At 44.8% G+C, this 14,289-nt stretch overlaps 1 protein-coding gene and 1 long non-coding RNA gene across 27 annotated transcripts in view; one reads left to right on the forward strand and one right to left on the reverse strand.

The window, feature by feature from the left end:
• Positions 1 to 14,289, reverse strand: part of LOC147369648 (uncharacterized) — a 118,899-nt gene that overhangs the window by 27,385 nt on the left and 77,225 nt on the right. For 7 of the 21 annotated variants that reach the window (XR_015167680.1, XR_015167713.1, XR_015167678.1 and 4 more), the window contains 3 exons: positions 13,586 to 13,654; positions 6,209 to 6,293; positions 2,789 to 2,960 (listed from right to left, as the gene is read on the reverse strand). The exons of 7 other annotated variants lie outside the window; for them this stretch is intronic. This is a non-coding gene — a long non-coding RNA (uncharacterized LOC147369648). Of the gene's footprint in view, positions 1 to 2,788; positions 2,961 to 5,203; positions 5,320 to 6,208; positions 6,294 to 13,585; positions 13,748 to 14,289 lie in introns of all 21 variants that reach the window. 7 more of the 21 variants (XR_015167705.1, XR_015167682.1, XR_015167689.1 and 4 more) reach the window with 4 other exon arrangements.
• Positions 12,850 to 14,289, forward strand: part of AFAP1L1 (actin filament associated protein 1 like 1) — a 76,118-nt gene continuing 74,678 nt past the window's right edge. For all 6 annotated transcript variants that reach the window (XM_086412352.1, XM_086412354.1, XM_086412349.1 and 3 more), the window contains exon 1: positions 12,850 to 12,960. Coding sequence is in view for 4 of the 6 variants with exons in the window: in XM_086412349.1 (XP_086268475.1) it covers positions 12,945 to 12,960 (16 nt within the window). In the remaining 2 variants the exon portion in view is untranslated. The remainder of the gene's footprint in view (positions 12,961 to 14,289) is intronic.

Genomic DNA, 14,289 nt, shown 5'->3' on the forward strand with positions numbered 1-14,289 from the left:
AGCTGCAAGCATTTCCTCTAAGACAAGGATGCCCACTCTTACCACTTTTATTCAACATAGTTTTGGAAGTCCTAGCCACAGCAATCAGAAAAGAAAAAAATCAAAAGGAATTCAAATTGCAAAAGAAGTTAAACTGTCACTGTCTGTACATGGCATACTATGCACAGAAAATTCCAGTGATGTTACCAGAAAACTACAGGAGCTCATCAATGAGTTTGGTAAAACTGCAGGTTACAAAATTAATACACAGAAATCTGTTACACTTCTATACACTAGCAATGAAAGATGAGAAAGAAATTAAGGAAACAATCCCATTTATCACCACCTCAAAAAGAATACCTAGAAATAAATCTACCTAAGGAAATGAAAGACCTTCGTACTATAAGACACTGATGACAGAAATCAAAGACACAAACAGATGGAAAGATATACCATGTTCTTAGATTGGAAGAATCAATACTGTCAAAATGACTGTACTATCCAAGGCAATCTCAGATTCAATGTCATCCCTATCAAATTACCAATGGCATTTTTTACAGAACTAGAAAAATTTTTAATTTATATGGAGACACAAAAGACCCTCAATAGCCAATGTAATCTTGAGAAAGGAAAATAGAGCGGGAGGAATCAGGTGCCTGGACTTCAGACTATACTACAAAGCTACAGTAACCCAAACAGTATGGTACTGGTACCAAAAAACCCCACAGAAATATAAATCAATGGAACAGGACAGAAAGCCCAAAAATAAACCATGCATACCTGGTCAATTAATCCACAACAAAGGAAGCAAGACTATACAATGGAGGAAAGATAGTCTCTTCAATAAATGGTGCTGGGAAAACTGGACAGCTCCATGGGAAAAATAAATAAATAAATAATCACAATACTCTTCAGTATCATACAGAAAAAATAAATTCAAAGTAGACTGAAGACCTAAATGTAAGACTGGACAGTATAAAACTCTTAGAAGAAAATATAGGCAAATTCTCACTGACAAAAATTGCAGCACTATCTTTTTCAATCCATCTCCAAGACTAATGGAAATAAAAACAAAAACAACTGGGACCTAATTAAACTCAAAAGCTTTTGCAGAGCAAAGGAAACCATAAACAAAACAAAAAGACAACTCACAGAATGGGAGAAAATATTTGCAAATAGTGTGACCAACAAAGGATTAGTCTCCAAAATTTACAAACTGCTCATGAGGCTTTAACAGCATAAAAACAACCCAATCAAAAAAATGGGCAGAAGATCTAAACAGGCATTTCTCTAAAGAAGAAAGACAGATGGCCAAGAGACACATGAAAAGATGTTCAACATCACTATTTAGTAGAGAAATTCAAATCAAAACTACAAGATACCACCTAACCCCAGTCAGAAGGGCCATCATCAAAAAATCTATAAATAATAAACACTGGAGAGAGCATGGAGAAGATGGAACCCTCTTACACTGTTGCTGCAAATGTTAATTGGCACAGTCACGATAGAGAACAGTATGGAGGTTCCTTAAAAACTAAATGTAGAATTACCATATGATCCTGCAATCCCACTCCTGGGCATATATCCAGAGAAAACCATAATTCAAAAAAAGCACATGCACCCAGTGTTCACTGCAGCACCATTTACAATAGTTAGAGACATGAGGCAACCTAAATGTCCGTAGACAGAGGAATGGATAAAAAAGATGTGGTACATAAACACAATGGAATATTACTCGGTCATAAAAAAGAATGAAATGTTGCCCATTGTAGCAACACAGAGGGACCTAGAGAATATCACAACATGTGAAGGAACTCAAAGACAAATATTATATCACTTATATATGAAATATAAAAAATAATACACATGAATCTATCTACAGAACAGAAACAGACTCACAAATATAATTTTAAAAAACACCTAAGCTTATCAAAAGGGAAAGGGAGTTGGGGGAAAAATAGTAGTTTGGGATTAATAGATACATATTTTATATAAAATAGATAAGGAACAAAGATTTACTGTATGACACAGGGAACAACTTTAATACCTTGTAATAACCAATAATGAAAATCTGAATAAAAAATAATATATATAATTGAATAACTTTGCTATACACCCAAAACACAATATTGTAAACCAACTATACTTCAATTTAATAATCATAGTAATAGTTCCTCATTATTAAGTACCAAGAGTGTGCCAAGTTCTTTTTTATTACTAAACTTTTTACTTTGTATTGCAGTATAGCTGATGAAATGTGCCAAGTTCTATGCTAAGGACTTTCCGCCCATCATCTCATTTAAGCCTCTGTTAACAACCCAAGAGGTATCATTATTCTTACCTGCATCTCATAGAGGAGGAAGCAGCGTTAAAGAGGATGCTTAATAACTGTGGTGGTGCCAGGAGCCAATTCCTACCTCTCTGACTGAAGAAATCAGTTCAACCACTCTTATCAGGTAGGATGCTTTCAGTTGCAAGTAAAGAGTACCTTCTTAGGGATGTCCCTGATGGTCCAGTGGTTAAGAATCCACCCTGCAATGCAGGGGATGCAGGTTTGATCCCTGATTGGGGAAGTAAGATCCCATATGCCTCAGAACAACTAAGCCTGAGTGCCGCAAGCACTGAACCCACATGCTCGAAAGCCCACACCCCAGAACCAGAGAATCTGTGCACCACAACAAAAGATCCCCCGATGATACAATGAAGATCCTGCATGCTGCAACTAAGAACTGATGCAGCTAAATAAATAAATACGTATTTTTTTAAAAGTACCTTCTTAAAAGTGGCTTTAACGATGAGAACACATTACCTTGCCAACTAGAAAGAGGTCCCAGGTGCAGGGCTAGTCGATTCAGCAGCTCAGTGATACTGCTGGGCGCCCAGATTCTTGGCATTGCTCCGTTCCACCATCCTCAGGTGTGATTCCTCAGGTTTAGAAGAGGCTGCTGTGGTGCCAGGCATTGTGTCCTCCCACAATCACACTGAGAAACAGGACAGAAATTTCCCTCTGTGTGTCTCTCTTAAGCAGACAAACCTTCCCAGAAGTCCTCAGTAGGCTTCTCTGCAGGCTCTGCTGGCAGAGCTACAAAACAGGCCCATGCCCTTGAAGCAAAAACAGCTGCTATCTGTTTTTTGCATTTCAGACTCAATAGTGGGAGGCTGATGCCCTGCTGGTAAAGAAGAAAGACAGGGCAGATGGGGAATGGCCTCTGGGTTAAGCAATCACACGGTTTCAACCACAGTCACTCTCTCCCCTCAGAGAATCACAATGCACCTTACAAGAAGTTCTATGAAGTTCTTTTTGTGACATAAGTAAGAAACGTTACTTTATTATATCCATTCTAAGATATAAACTTTTTTTCACATTTTGATGTCTATGATGATGAAATGTGGCTTAAAAGGAGCTCCTTTCCTGACTTCTCATTCTATGATTCCTCCAAGTATCACCCCCATCACAGCCCCTTGAGACAGGTGGCTAAAATGTATAAAAGGAAACTCAAGAATGTTTCCTTGCCCCCTGGCTACACACACACTCAGAAAGTATTTGCTTCTGGAGCATCTGCTGTGAGGCAGGAGCACTAAGGACGCAACTGTGTACAAGTCCGGGGTGAGCTCTCATGCAGCTCTAGTCTTAAAGAGGAAACAAGACTGTAAACAAGTGAACAGAAAAAGGGAAGAAGACAGGAGCAGTGCTCTGACTGAAGGATGACAACGAAGTGCCCAAGGGAAAAGCGGGGATGGTAGCGTTTTAGGCACAGAGAGCAGTGTATGTAAAGGCACTGAGGTGACTAAGAGCTTGATGTATGTAGAACTAAAATACAAGGGAGAGACGCAAAGGAAGGGGAGCTGGGGGGCAGGCAGAGACCAGAATATGCAACGGGCCTGGAAGGACACCTCTAAGTCACGCAGGCTACGTGAAGATCGTCTGGCTTGCACTGTGGCTGTACCTACCAGAAGCAGGCAGAAATGTTCTAAGTCTAGCTACTCAAAGTGTGGTCTCCAACCAGCAGCACTGGAGTCACCAGGGAGCTTGTGACAAATGCAGAATCTCAGGCTCCACTCCAACCTACTCAATCCAAACCCATATTTTAATAAGACCGCCGGGTGCGTCACACACACAGTGAAGTTTGAGAAGTGCTGCTTTAAACCATCCTTCTATTTTGGAGAGGGATGGCAACATTTTGTGTCTGACCTCCTGAAGTTCTAGAAGGGAGCCCTTTCCCTGTGCACATGACTTCTCTGGACACTGGAGGGCAACCTTACATTAATAAAGCAGAACTCAAAATAGGGGCCACAGAAATCACAGAAGGTTAGAGCTTAAAGACAAGGCAATGGCTGCATTTTGCAGCCACAGAGACAGGCCCATTGAGCATTGAGCAGAACAAGACAAGCCGCCAGCTCTCCTGCGCCCAGAGCTGTTCGTCCTCACGAGGCACCTGGTGCGGAAACCCGAGGACCGGCTGTGGATGGTGTCAGCAGCTGCAGCTGGCCACTGAACAGAGCCAAATGTGGAGAAGAAGGGCTTGGAATTCAAGGGCAACAAAGCCCTGCTAAAATTCACAGCAATTATGAAGTGAGTTTGCAGAGTTACGCCAACTCTGTTAATGCCCCATGTGTAATTAAATTTTAAATACTTCATTCCACATCAGATGTCAAGTTGCTAAAACTCTTGATCACATAGTGATAAACATCTGCTTTTACGTACAGAGCTGTGAGCCACTGCCAAGCTATTCAGAAGCCCTAGAGCAAGACTAAATAAATAAAATCCAGAAGCCGTGACGACTAGGGCTGGCCTCTATCACCCAAGCATCCACATGCCTCTTCACCTGGCCTCTGATGTGATTTTTGGCACAGGAGCACAGGCAGAAAAACCAAAGGCCTGCAGTCGCGCCTGTGTCCTTGCGGTAAATGAGGGCCAAATGTACAGATGAATCAGGTCAAAAATTAAGGTCACATCTATGCCCATGTCCAGAAGTGTTTCCTCCTTGGGGGAAACTGTCCTAGTGTTTCCCAAATTTTAGTCACTCAAACACCACCTCCACAATTTTCATCATTTATTAATATTTACTTAATGCTATTTATGTGATACTTTTCTTTCAATTGATTCATTCCTGACTTTTCTATTTATCAGTATCAAATAAGGACCAACTTTATGCTTTTAATACAAATTCAGATCAATTCATAACTCTCCAAATATGTTGGCCTGAGTCACATCTAAACCTACCTTACATATTCACCACGAGCCTGAATTCCACACTTTGCAAATTATTGTTCCCTTTGACATAAGTGAGAGCAGAGGAAAGACATGTATCCCCTCAGTCTCTTCATGATGACTGTTCTCTAGGAAACCAAAGGAAAAAAAAATCTGAAGATGCTTCAGGGACAAGAAAACACAAGTACTCTGACAATCAAGCAGGGCCGAGTTAACCCCACCCCACCTCAGGGAGCCAAAACTCGCATATTCCACAAGCCTGTTCCCAGGACATCATGTCCAAGAACTTCCTGTTTGCTACGGTTTTCACTGGACCCATCCCTCTCTCTGCTGCTCTGCGTTGTGAAGACTTGCCTACTTGGGCACCACTGTGACCTGTGGCTGGAACATGACAGCACCACGGCTAGACTCAGCCTCCCTGAGTACGAACCTCAGCCTGTCCATTTACCTGGAGGGTTATGGGCTCAAGTGTATCCCCCCCAAATTTTTATGTTGAAGCCCTAACCCCCAGTTCCCTAGAACGTGGGTGTATTTGAGATACAGCCTTGAAAGAGGTGACAAGTCAAAATGAGGAAGGAGGATGGGCCCGATTCCAATCTGACTGGTGTCCTTATAAGAAGAGGAGATTAGGACAGAGGGAGAGATGCCAGGAATGTAGGTACACAGAGGAAAGACCATGTGATGAGGCAGCAGGAGGGTCACCACCTGCAAGCCAAGGGGAGAAGCCTCAGAGGAGAGTAACTGCTGACACCTGGCTTGGGGACTTCCAGCCTCCAGAACCAGAAGAAAATAAATTTCCATTGTTTAAGCCACCCAGCCTGTGGTATTTTGTTACAACAACAATAGCAAACTAATACACCACATGAAATGAGACTTTCAAGACAGGAGGAACAGCACTTATTTCATTAGATGGTAAGGACTGAATGATGTGCTTCAGGCACAGTACCTGGCTGCAAGGGCGGCGGAGGGGGTTTCTCAGCATCTCCCTCATTCTTAGATCAGGTGCGTTACCCTTACCTGAATTCCCACCAGCAAAGGTGTGCAGACCTCGAGCCTTGGGGCCTTCTTTGCCACAGATTGAGACACCACCGGAAGATGAAAACTGAACAGAGGAGGGTGGAGTCAGGAGATGGAAAGAAAGTAGCAACCGCTTTGTGTTCTTGAATCTGAGCTTATCCAACTTCACCTTTCAAATCCCCAGTTACCTTCTGAGTTAATAATTTATTAATTCCTTTTCTGGTTTTAGCTGGTTTGAGTTGTTATTATATCACTTGCATCAAAGGAGTTGTGACAAACACACTGACTCCCAGAGTGAATTAATAACGTCAGCTTTGCCGTGTTAGGGAAATCACGCGATCCCAGTTTCAGTAGTGCCTATATCGGTTCCTGCAGGAACAAGAGATAGGCCATGTGACTCACTAGGGAAGCACTTGTGAGGAGTCAAAACGTGCCTCAGTCATGAAAAGTGCTTGTAGGACCTGGACCAAAGGCCTTCTTGCTCCCAAAGCCCTCCTTTGGATAAAGACTTTATTGTCATACAAAAGAAATGTGCCCAAGACTCAGGTCTTGCCTATTTGAATCAGGAGAAAGCAATCTGTCCTTCTGACAAAGTAACAGCACTATTTAATTTTTAAAAACATAACTACAAATTGCTACCCCTTCTCAGATTCTGTGGGTAACAGGAGCTGAAAGCGCCATAGTCCTCGTATCCGAGGGTATCAGGTGTCCCCACAGGGAAGGAGGAAGCTGGCAGAATTTACCCCATTTCCAATGGTCTGGCTTACACAAAACTCCCTGCAGGGGGCAGCCTGGATGTGCGGCTGAGAGTTCAGTGTTCCTTAATATTTCCATAAGCGTCTGACAATGTCTCCAGAGGAAATGCACGTTGATTACAATAACTTGTACTTTTACACTAAGCACTTTACAAACTTCACTTAATCCTCTGGGTACTACTTTCATCCTCATTTTACAGATGAGGAAACAGCCCTTAATACATAATTCATTCAAGGTTTCACAGCTGTATGTCACAGAAGTCTAAAGCCCTTGGCACCACTCCCCAATTCTGCCTCTGAGATCTTTTGTGATTCCAGGCAAGCTTTCTTCCCCTTTTGGCTTCAATCCTCATTGGACAAACAAAGGGACCAGCCTGGCTAAAGTCCTGGGCTCCTCTCAGCTCTAAAGTTCTTCTAGTTCCAAGGTTTAGAAATTCACTTTGCACTTTGCACTCTGTACCCTGGCATCAGCCTGCATGCTAGAGATGAAGAGGGAAAAGGCAGTGCACCCTTTCAAAAGAGAGCTAGTCCCTGCTGCAGGGTTAAAGGATGGGCATCACCTTGGCCCCCAGGTAGAGGCACCAGCTGGACAGACTCTCTAGAAGTCTTCATGGGCCCACAGTTTTTCTCAGGGTTCCTGTATGCCACTTTTAAGCCCACAGGGGTATTTTAGTTGGCCCCTCCAATGTTTTAAAACAATTGGACTATTTACCAACATTTTAAAATCAAAAGCTGAAATCTGGATTCCTGGGTTTTCTTGAAAAGTCTGAAGAGCTGGCCACACTGCACTGAGTTGCTGGCTCCTGGCATTCAGATGGAACAAGCGTGCTCTGCTTTTCCAGCTGGTCGGCTCACATACACACCTCCCCTGACTGGTCCTGAGGGTACTTCTGCCTGTGAGCCTCACTTAAGGAGCTCTTTTCCTGAAGGATCCTAGGGGTGGGGATGTGCAGCACTGGGGCACAAGAACAAACGCTCCTTTTCCAGTGACACAACAGTGCTCTGGGCTCTGTGACAGCTGACACCAAACCTGTGGCCTGGGTGCAGGTAGGAGCCTGGTGCCTTGGAACAAAAACCAGAAAGTACAACAAAAGAAGAGGTGTTCATCCAGCCATGAAACTCTCCTTCCCCGGTAGCCACCACTCAGACCTCTATCTGCTTTCTGGGGCCCAGGGTGGACCAACAGCCATGTGTCATTTCCCTGGATAGGGGCTATAATGGTGACATTGTGCTGAGTGGAACAAGAGAGGTTTTCATCCAGCGACCAGCACTGGGCAGACACTCAAGCAAGGGGCTCTGGGGCTCACCCTGCACAAATGAGTTTGGGAGTGGGGCCCTGAGCCAATGAGAAGCCCCATGGATTGGGCTGCACGTCCATAGTGGCAGGCAGTGGGAAGGGAAGCAGAGAGGCAATGCTCCCAGAACACATCACTGCTATCTCATTTTCCTCTACAAATAAATAAGCAAATAAACAATCTCAGAGGATAAAGGAGATCACGCCCCAAGACACCTGCATTAATAGAAACCTCCTGAGTCCTAGAGCATTTATTCACTGACACCTGACAATACTTGCTACCACTTAATAGTTTCCAGACACTGTGCTAGGCTGTAGGGATCTAGCAACAAGTAAGACACAACACCCACTCGCATAGTGCTTGCAGTCTAGGGGGCCAAGAAGAGGTAAAGAGAGAAGTAGGAATTTAAACACTGATGACGGGAGAAATATCAATAACCTCAGATATGCAGATGACACCACCCTTATGGCAGAAAGTGAAGAGGAACTAAAAGCCTCTTGATGAAAGTGAAAGTGGAGAGTGAAAAAGTTGGCTTAAAGCTCAACATTCAGAAAACGAAGATCATGGCATCCGGTCCCATCACTTCATGGGAAATAGATGGGGAAACAGTGTCAGACTTTATTTTTCTGGGCTCCAAAATCACTGCAGATGGTGACTGCAGCCATGAAATTAAAAGACGCTTACTCCTTGGAAGAAAAGTTATGACCAACCTAGATAGCATATTCAAAAGCAGAGACATTACTTTGCCAACAAAGGTTCGTCTAGTCAAGGCTATGGTTTTTCCTGTGGTCATGTATGGATGTGAGAGTTGGACTGTGAAGAAGGCTGAGCGCCGAAGAATTGATGCTTTTGAGCTGTGGTGTTGGAGAAGACTCTTGAGAGTCCCTTGGACTGCAAGGAGATCCAATCAGTCCATTCTGAAGGAGATCAGCCCTGGGATTTCTTTGGAAGGAATGATGCTAAAGCTGAAACTCCAGTACTTTGGCCACCTCATGCAAAGAGTTGACTCATTGGAAAAGACTCTGATGCTGGGAGAGATTGGGGGCAGGAGGAGAAGGGGACAACAGAGGATGAGATGGCTGGATGGCATCACTGACTCGATGGACGTGAGTCTGAGTGAACTCCGGGAGTTGGTGATGGACAGGGAGGCCTGGCGTGCTGCAATTCATGGGGTTGCAGAGAGTCAGACACGACTGAGAGACTGAACTGAACTGACCCAATGGAAGAACTGAGAGTAACATAGTAACAGAGTCAGTTCAAGAATCCAGATCTGAACCCCAATTGGTGGTTTTTCTTACTTTTCCCAGGGTCTCCTGAGATCACTACTCTGTGGAATGGCGGGCTGGAGCTGAGAGAGGAACGTACCGCAGATACTATAATGCGGAATCTGAACTCTGCACTGACAGCAAAGGAAAGCCATCAAATACTTTTAAGGAGGATCTGACTAGAACCATGGAATGGTCGCTGTGGTAGCCATGATGGAAGCAGACCTAGAGGCAAAGTGACAGATTAAAAGGCTAAAGTATGTTTCTCTCACTGGGACAAAGAACATTTAGCCTCTAAATTTTTCTTTCCTTGGGCTTCCCAGTTCCACCTGATAAGCTAAGAATGAGAATGGGGATTATCAGTTGTTTTCACAAGACTAAGAGCATGTGGGAGCTGAAAGCTTTTTTCCTGGAATTGTTCAGTGGGACCAAATTTGATATCTTTTTACAGAGCTAGAACTCTTCACACAGACTTCTTTAGACAAGCACCAGGCAAACCTGGAAAACTTACTACAGCAATAAGAAAAGGGAATTACTACAGCAATAAGAAAAGGGAATATATGAGGCAGATCCTAAAAATCCTTTCCAGAGAACTGCATTCACACAGGGAAGGGGGAAGGGGAGGAGAAAACCAGGCAAAGGCACCCACAACCTCCATCCCCATTCCAGCACCGCCCACCCGATACCCTATAATCTGGCCAAGCCAAACTGCTTTGCAGACACATCCTGCAGTTTTCTATCTCTATGTCTTTGCTCTCACTGTTTTCTCTGTCTGTAACGTTATCTCCTCATTACAGGCTCACCCAAGTGTCTGTCATCCACTATTGTCTCCATGATCAGTAAGAAATTCCTGCTTCATCTTACTGAATTCCAAGAACACTTTATATTTCCTCTGGTACTTATCACATAATAATTTTTAATTAAATTATTTTATGCATATTTACCTCCTCTACTAGATTGGAAACTCATAAAGGATGGAGATCATTTCTACTTAGCATTGAAAGTGAAGTCGCTCAGTCGTCTCCGACTCTTTGCGACCCCATGGACTATAGCCCACCAAGCTCCTCCATCCATGGAATTTTCCAGGCAAGAGTACTGGCGTGGGTTGCCATATCCTCCTCCAGGGGATCTTTCTGGCCTAGGGATCGAACCTGGGCCTCCTGCATTGCAGGCAGACGCTTTACCGTCTGAGCCACAGGGAAGTAGTTCTCCCAATAGAAACTGGCACAGAATGCAACAAATATTCCTAGGTAGACTAATCAAAAGTAGGGGTAGTTTTTAATGGTGTCTATGGGCCTATGTAAAGAAAAAGTACAGAAAAGATATGTAGTTATTCCTTGTTCTAAAGCCACAAACAGCCAGCAACCAAGCTGTAGTCAATTTAGTCAACAGTGCCACCTAGTGGGCACTGTGGGTAATTATTAAACCAGAACCACTACATCTTCACAGCTACTTCTTACTGTTAATCTTTAGGAAAACTGCACAGACTATGTTTTCCCATTTTTACATTTTTCCTAGACCCCATTTTTACATCTTTCCTAGCCCACATTTCCCATTTTACATCTTTCCTAGCTCAGTTAATCTCATTCCATATACCATTTCATAGGTGCATATAAATTCCCTTTAGCTTTTATTCTTCTGTTCCAATTCTCTGATAAACTGCCAGTCTAAAAATTTCTTAAAGCTTCTAAGCCCTCCATCTGTTCCTGCAATAGTTGCATTTTATACATTTTTAAAATTTACTTCAAATGAAATATTGTGTTTTTTAAAGTAGTAAATGAGCTAGACTGAGAACTTAACTACAATTTATAGCCTTGTTTTCAAGTGTTTCAGAATTAAAACAGTGAACTTTTAGAAGTTAATTCACTTATAAATTGTTGGTTGTCTGCTTTAGAATTTAAACTGACCTTTTCAAACTGGAAAAGTGGGCAAGAACAAAGAGGAACTTGGAAAATAATAATGGCTCACATTTTTATAGCTTTATTTGGTTTACAAAGTGGGTTTGTACCATCATGTCATTTGCCCTCCCCAAAACCTTGCAAGGTCAGTATGAGTTTTCCCATAGCACAGATGAGCAAGCAAGCTTCATAGGCTTAAAGTTACACATTTCGTAAGCAGCAGAGCAAGAGCTCAAACACAAGTTTTCAGGCTTCAATCCCATTGTTTTTCCACTACACCATATTTCCTCTGGGCTCACACACAGATATATTAAACAAACTACTGATGCAATTTGGTGAAGCAAGGGCACTAATTTCAACTTGGGAATGGAGGAAATATTCCCAGTCCAGGAAAAAGCAGGATGGTCCCAATGCTAGAATGTTCTATGTAAAGGAGCGGCCTAGCCAAAACTTCAAACTGTGGTCTGGCCTATCTTGGGGAGGAGAAGTGTTTAGAAGAAGAATTAAGCCTTGAGTTCACTTTTGGCCTTAGACATTTCACTATAATCGGTTTGGACCTACTTTCACAGAGACACACTAACAGGACGAAAGATGCTGACATTCTTCACACAGCTTTAAACTTAAATCCCATTCCTGACCACACTGCTGCTGCTGGTCATAGCAATATTTCTCTACATCCTGTAATTATTTAAGGAAGAGCACACTTAACATTGCATTGCCCTTCTATGCTAAAAATGTGTTCATTTCCACAGTTTTTAACACTCCATGTTGGCATTCTTTAAGATTCAGTACACTGGGGACCTCAAAAGTTTGATGTGTCCCAAGCCACTGCCCACCTTTTAGCAATCCTTTCTCTCCTTTTCCTAGGTCATTTTTAAAAGATCTTTATTATTTCACTCCTCTTTTACACCATTATTGGCATAGTGTCTGGTCCACTGTCTGGCTCTAGAAGGTGCTCAGGAAAGACATGTTTAATGAAGAAGATAAACCCAAAGACACGAAATGTGTGGCCGCAGCAGGCAGAGATTTTTGACTCTACTGTTGAAAAACAGATTCTAACAGTTTGGACAATCTGAAAATGGACCCGGCTAGAAGTGCGGTAGTAAGCTTCTCGTCACTAGCGGAATGCAAGCAGAGCTCAATAGTGCCTCGGTCTGGGCAGGGGTGCGATGCACGCGGGTACGGGCATGAAAGGAAGCGTGAACCGGCATGTGGGTCCTCTAGTAGCCCCTCCACAGAGGGGCGCCAGGACTTGTGAAAAGCAGGGCGTGGCAAGGGTGTGTGGGGATGAGGGACACCCGAGGCCCAGGGGGCCAGGCGGGCTCCGGGTCTATTCCGGGAGCCGAGCGCAGGGGCGGGCGCGGGCGGGCGCGGGCGGGCGGGGGCGCCGGGCGAGCATCCTGTCGGGGGAGGGGACGCGCGGAGGGCGCTCCCGCGGGGCCGGGGCCGGACTGCAGAGTGCCGCGCCGACTGCTGCCAGGCCCGCCGGAGGCACCGCGCCCTGCTGCCCTATCGCCGGCGCCATGGACCGAGGCCGGGGTAAGAAGAAACGCGGCGCCCACACTTGTTGCTTTGCAGGGCGGTAAGGGGAGAACCGCGCGATCTAAAAGCCAGAGAGGAGGAGGCAGAGACTAGCGGGTTGGGCCGGCCGAGGAGTGTGGGGGCGAGGAGGAAGGGAGAAGCTGGGGGCCGAAGACCCGGCGCTGTGTGGACAGGTGCCTCCTGTGCCTGGGCTGCTAGGGGTGTGCTAGGGGGACTCCTGTCCCGGACTTGAGTTGCCTCCAGTGTGTGAAACCAGAGTTTTCATACACTCGGAGCCTTAACTTCATGAAAGATCCCAAAAAGAACTCCTGAGGAAGAGAAGCTCCTCTCACCCCATCCCAACCCCCTCCACCAAGGGTAGAATAGAGTTAACAAGTCACACTCTTGAAAACAACGGGGCGGGTTAAGCCCCTACTGTTCACACGCTGAAAAGCCCCAGGAGACAGAAGTGTGTGCATCGACCCAGGGTGTCGGGAGGAGGAGCTGCAGGAGTGCCTGTGGGTGCCTGCATGGGTGTCCCAGCCCTGGCTCTGAGCCTGATAAGCCCTGTGACCTTAGCCCACCCTCTCTCTCTGGGCTAGTGACAAGGTTGAACTGGATTGTCTCTGAGACCTCTTCTTACCTGGACAGTTTGAAGAGTTGAAGAGTATTTAAGAAAGTTTCACAGACGTGGTGGGGGTGCTTGTTCAAACTGCAACAGGAGCATAGAGAGAGCATTTGTGGGGGGCGCATTCATGGGAAGCTATGCTTAAATAAAGGCCTGGACACCTCAATGGGCTTGTAGCTGTTAAAAAAAAAAAAGTGGCTTGCTTGAACATGGGGGCAGTGACAAAGGCTGGGAACCAGAACACCAGTGTCACAATGCCCCACCTCTGGAAACTGAGGAGACCACAAGTGTGAATGCACTTGGTAAACTGGCAAGTGCTGCCAACATGACAAGTATCATTATTCTTGCTGCTGTTGTTATTATTATTAGTGGAAAATTCCTCCCCTTCCCTACATAATCTTACACGCTTCCCCCATCTGCCTGTTTGCTGCACTGAGACCTCCAAGGGGAAAAAAGGAGTGGCCAGGGGTGTGGAAGCCATGAGGAAGGGCACTGGGGGCAGGTGTCATGGTAACCTCCCCGCACTCCTCTTACGGGTACAGCCAGAGTTCAGAGGGCTGCAGGGGACCCCAAACTTCCAATTCAAGGTGCTGGGGACAGCTTCCCCACCCATACCATCTCTAGCACAAGTGCTGCATCAACCCTTTCCTATTAGGAGTTGGAAAGTCAGGCAGAAAATGGGGGGGCTTCATCTATAAAGCAGTTCTTACCTGTTAACT

The sequence above is a fragment of the Bos grunniens genome, chromosome 7 (assembly GCF_055505025.1).
Source record: "Bos grunniens cultivar Pamir isolate PY7600 chromosome 7, Bosgru_T2T1.0, whole genome shotgun sequence".
NCBI classification, from domain to species: Eukaryota; Metazoa; Chordata; class Mammalia; order Artiodactyla; family Bovidae; genus Bos; species Bos grunniens.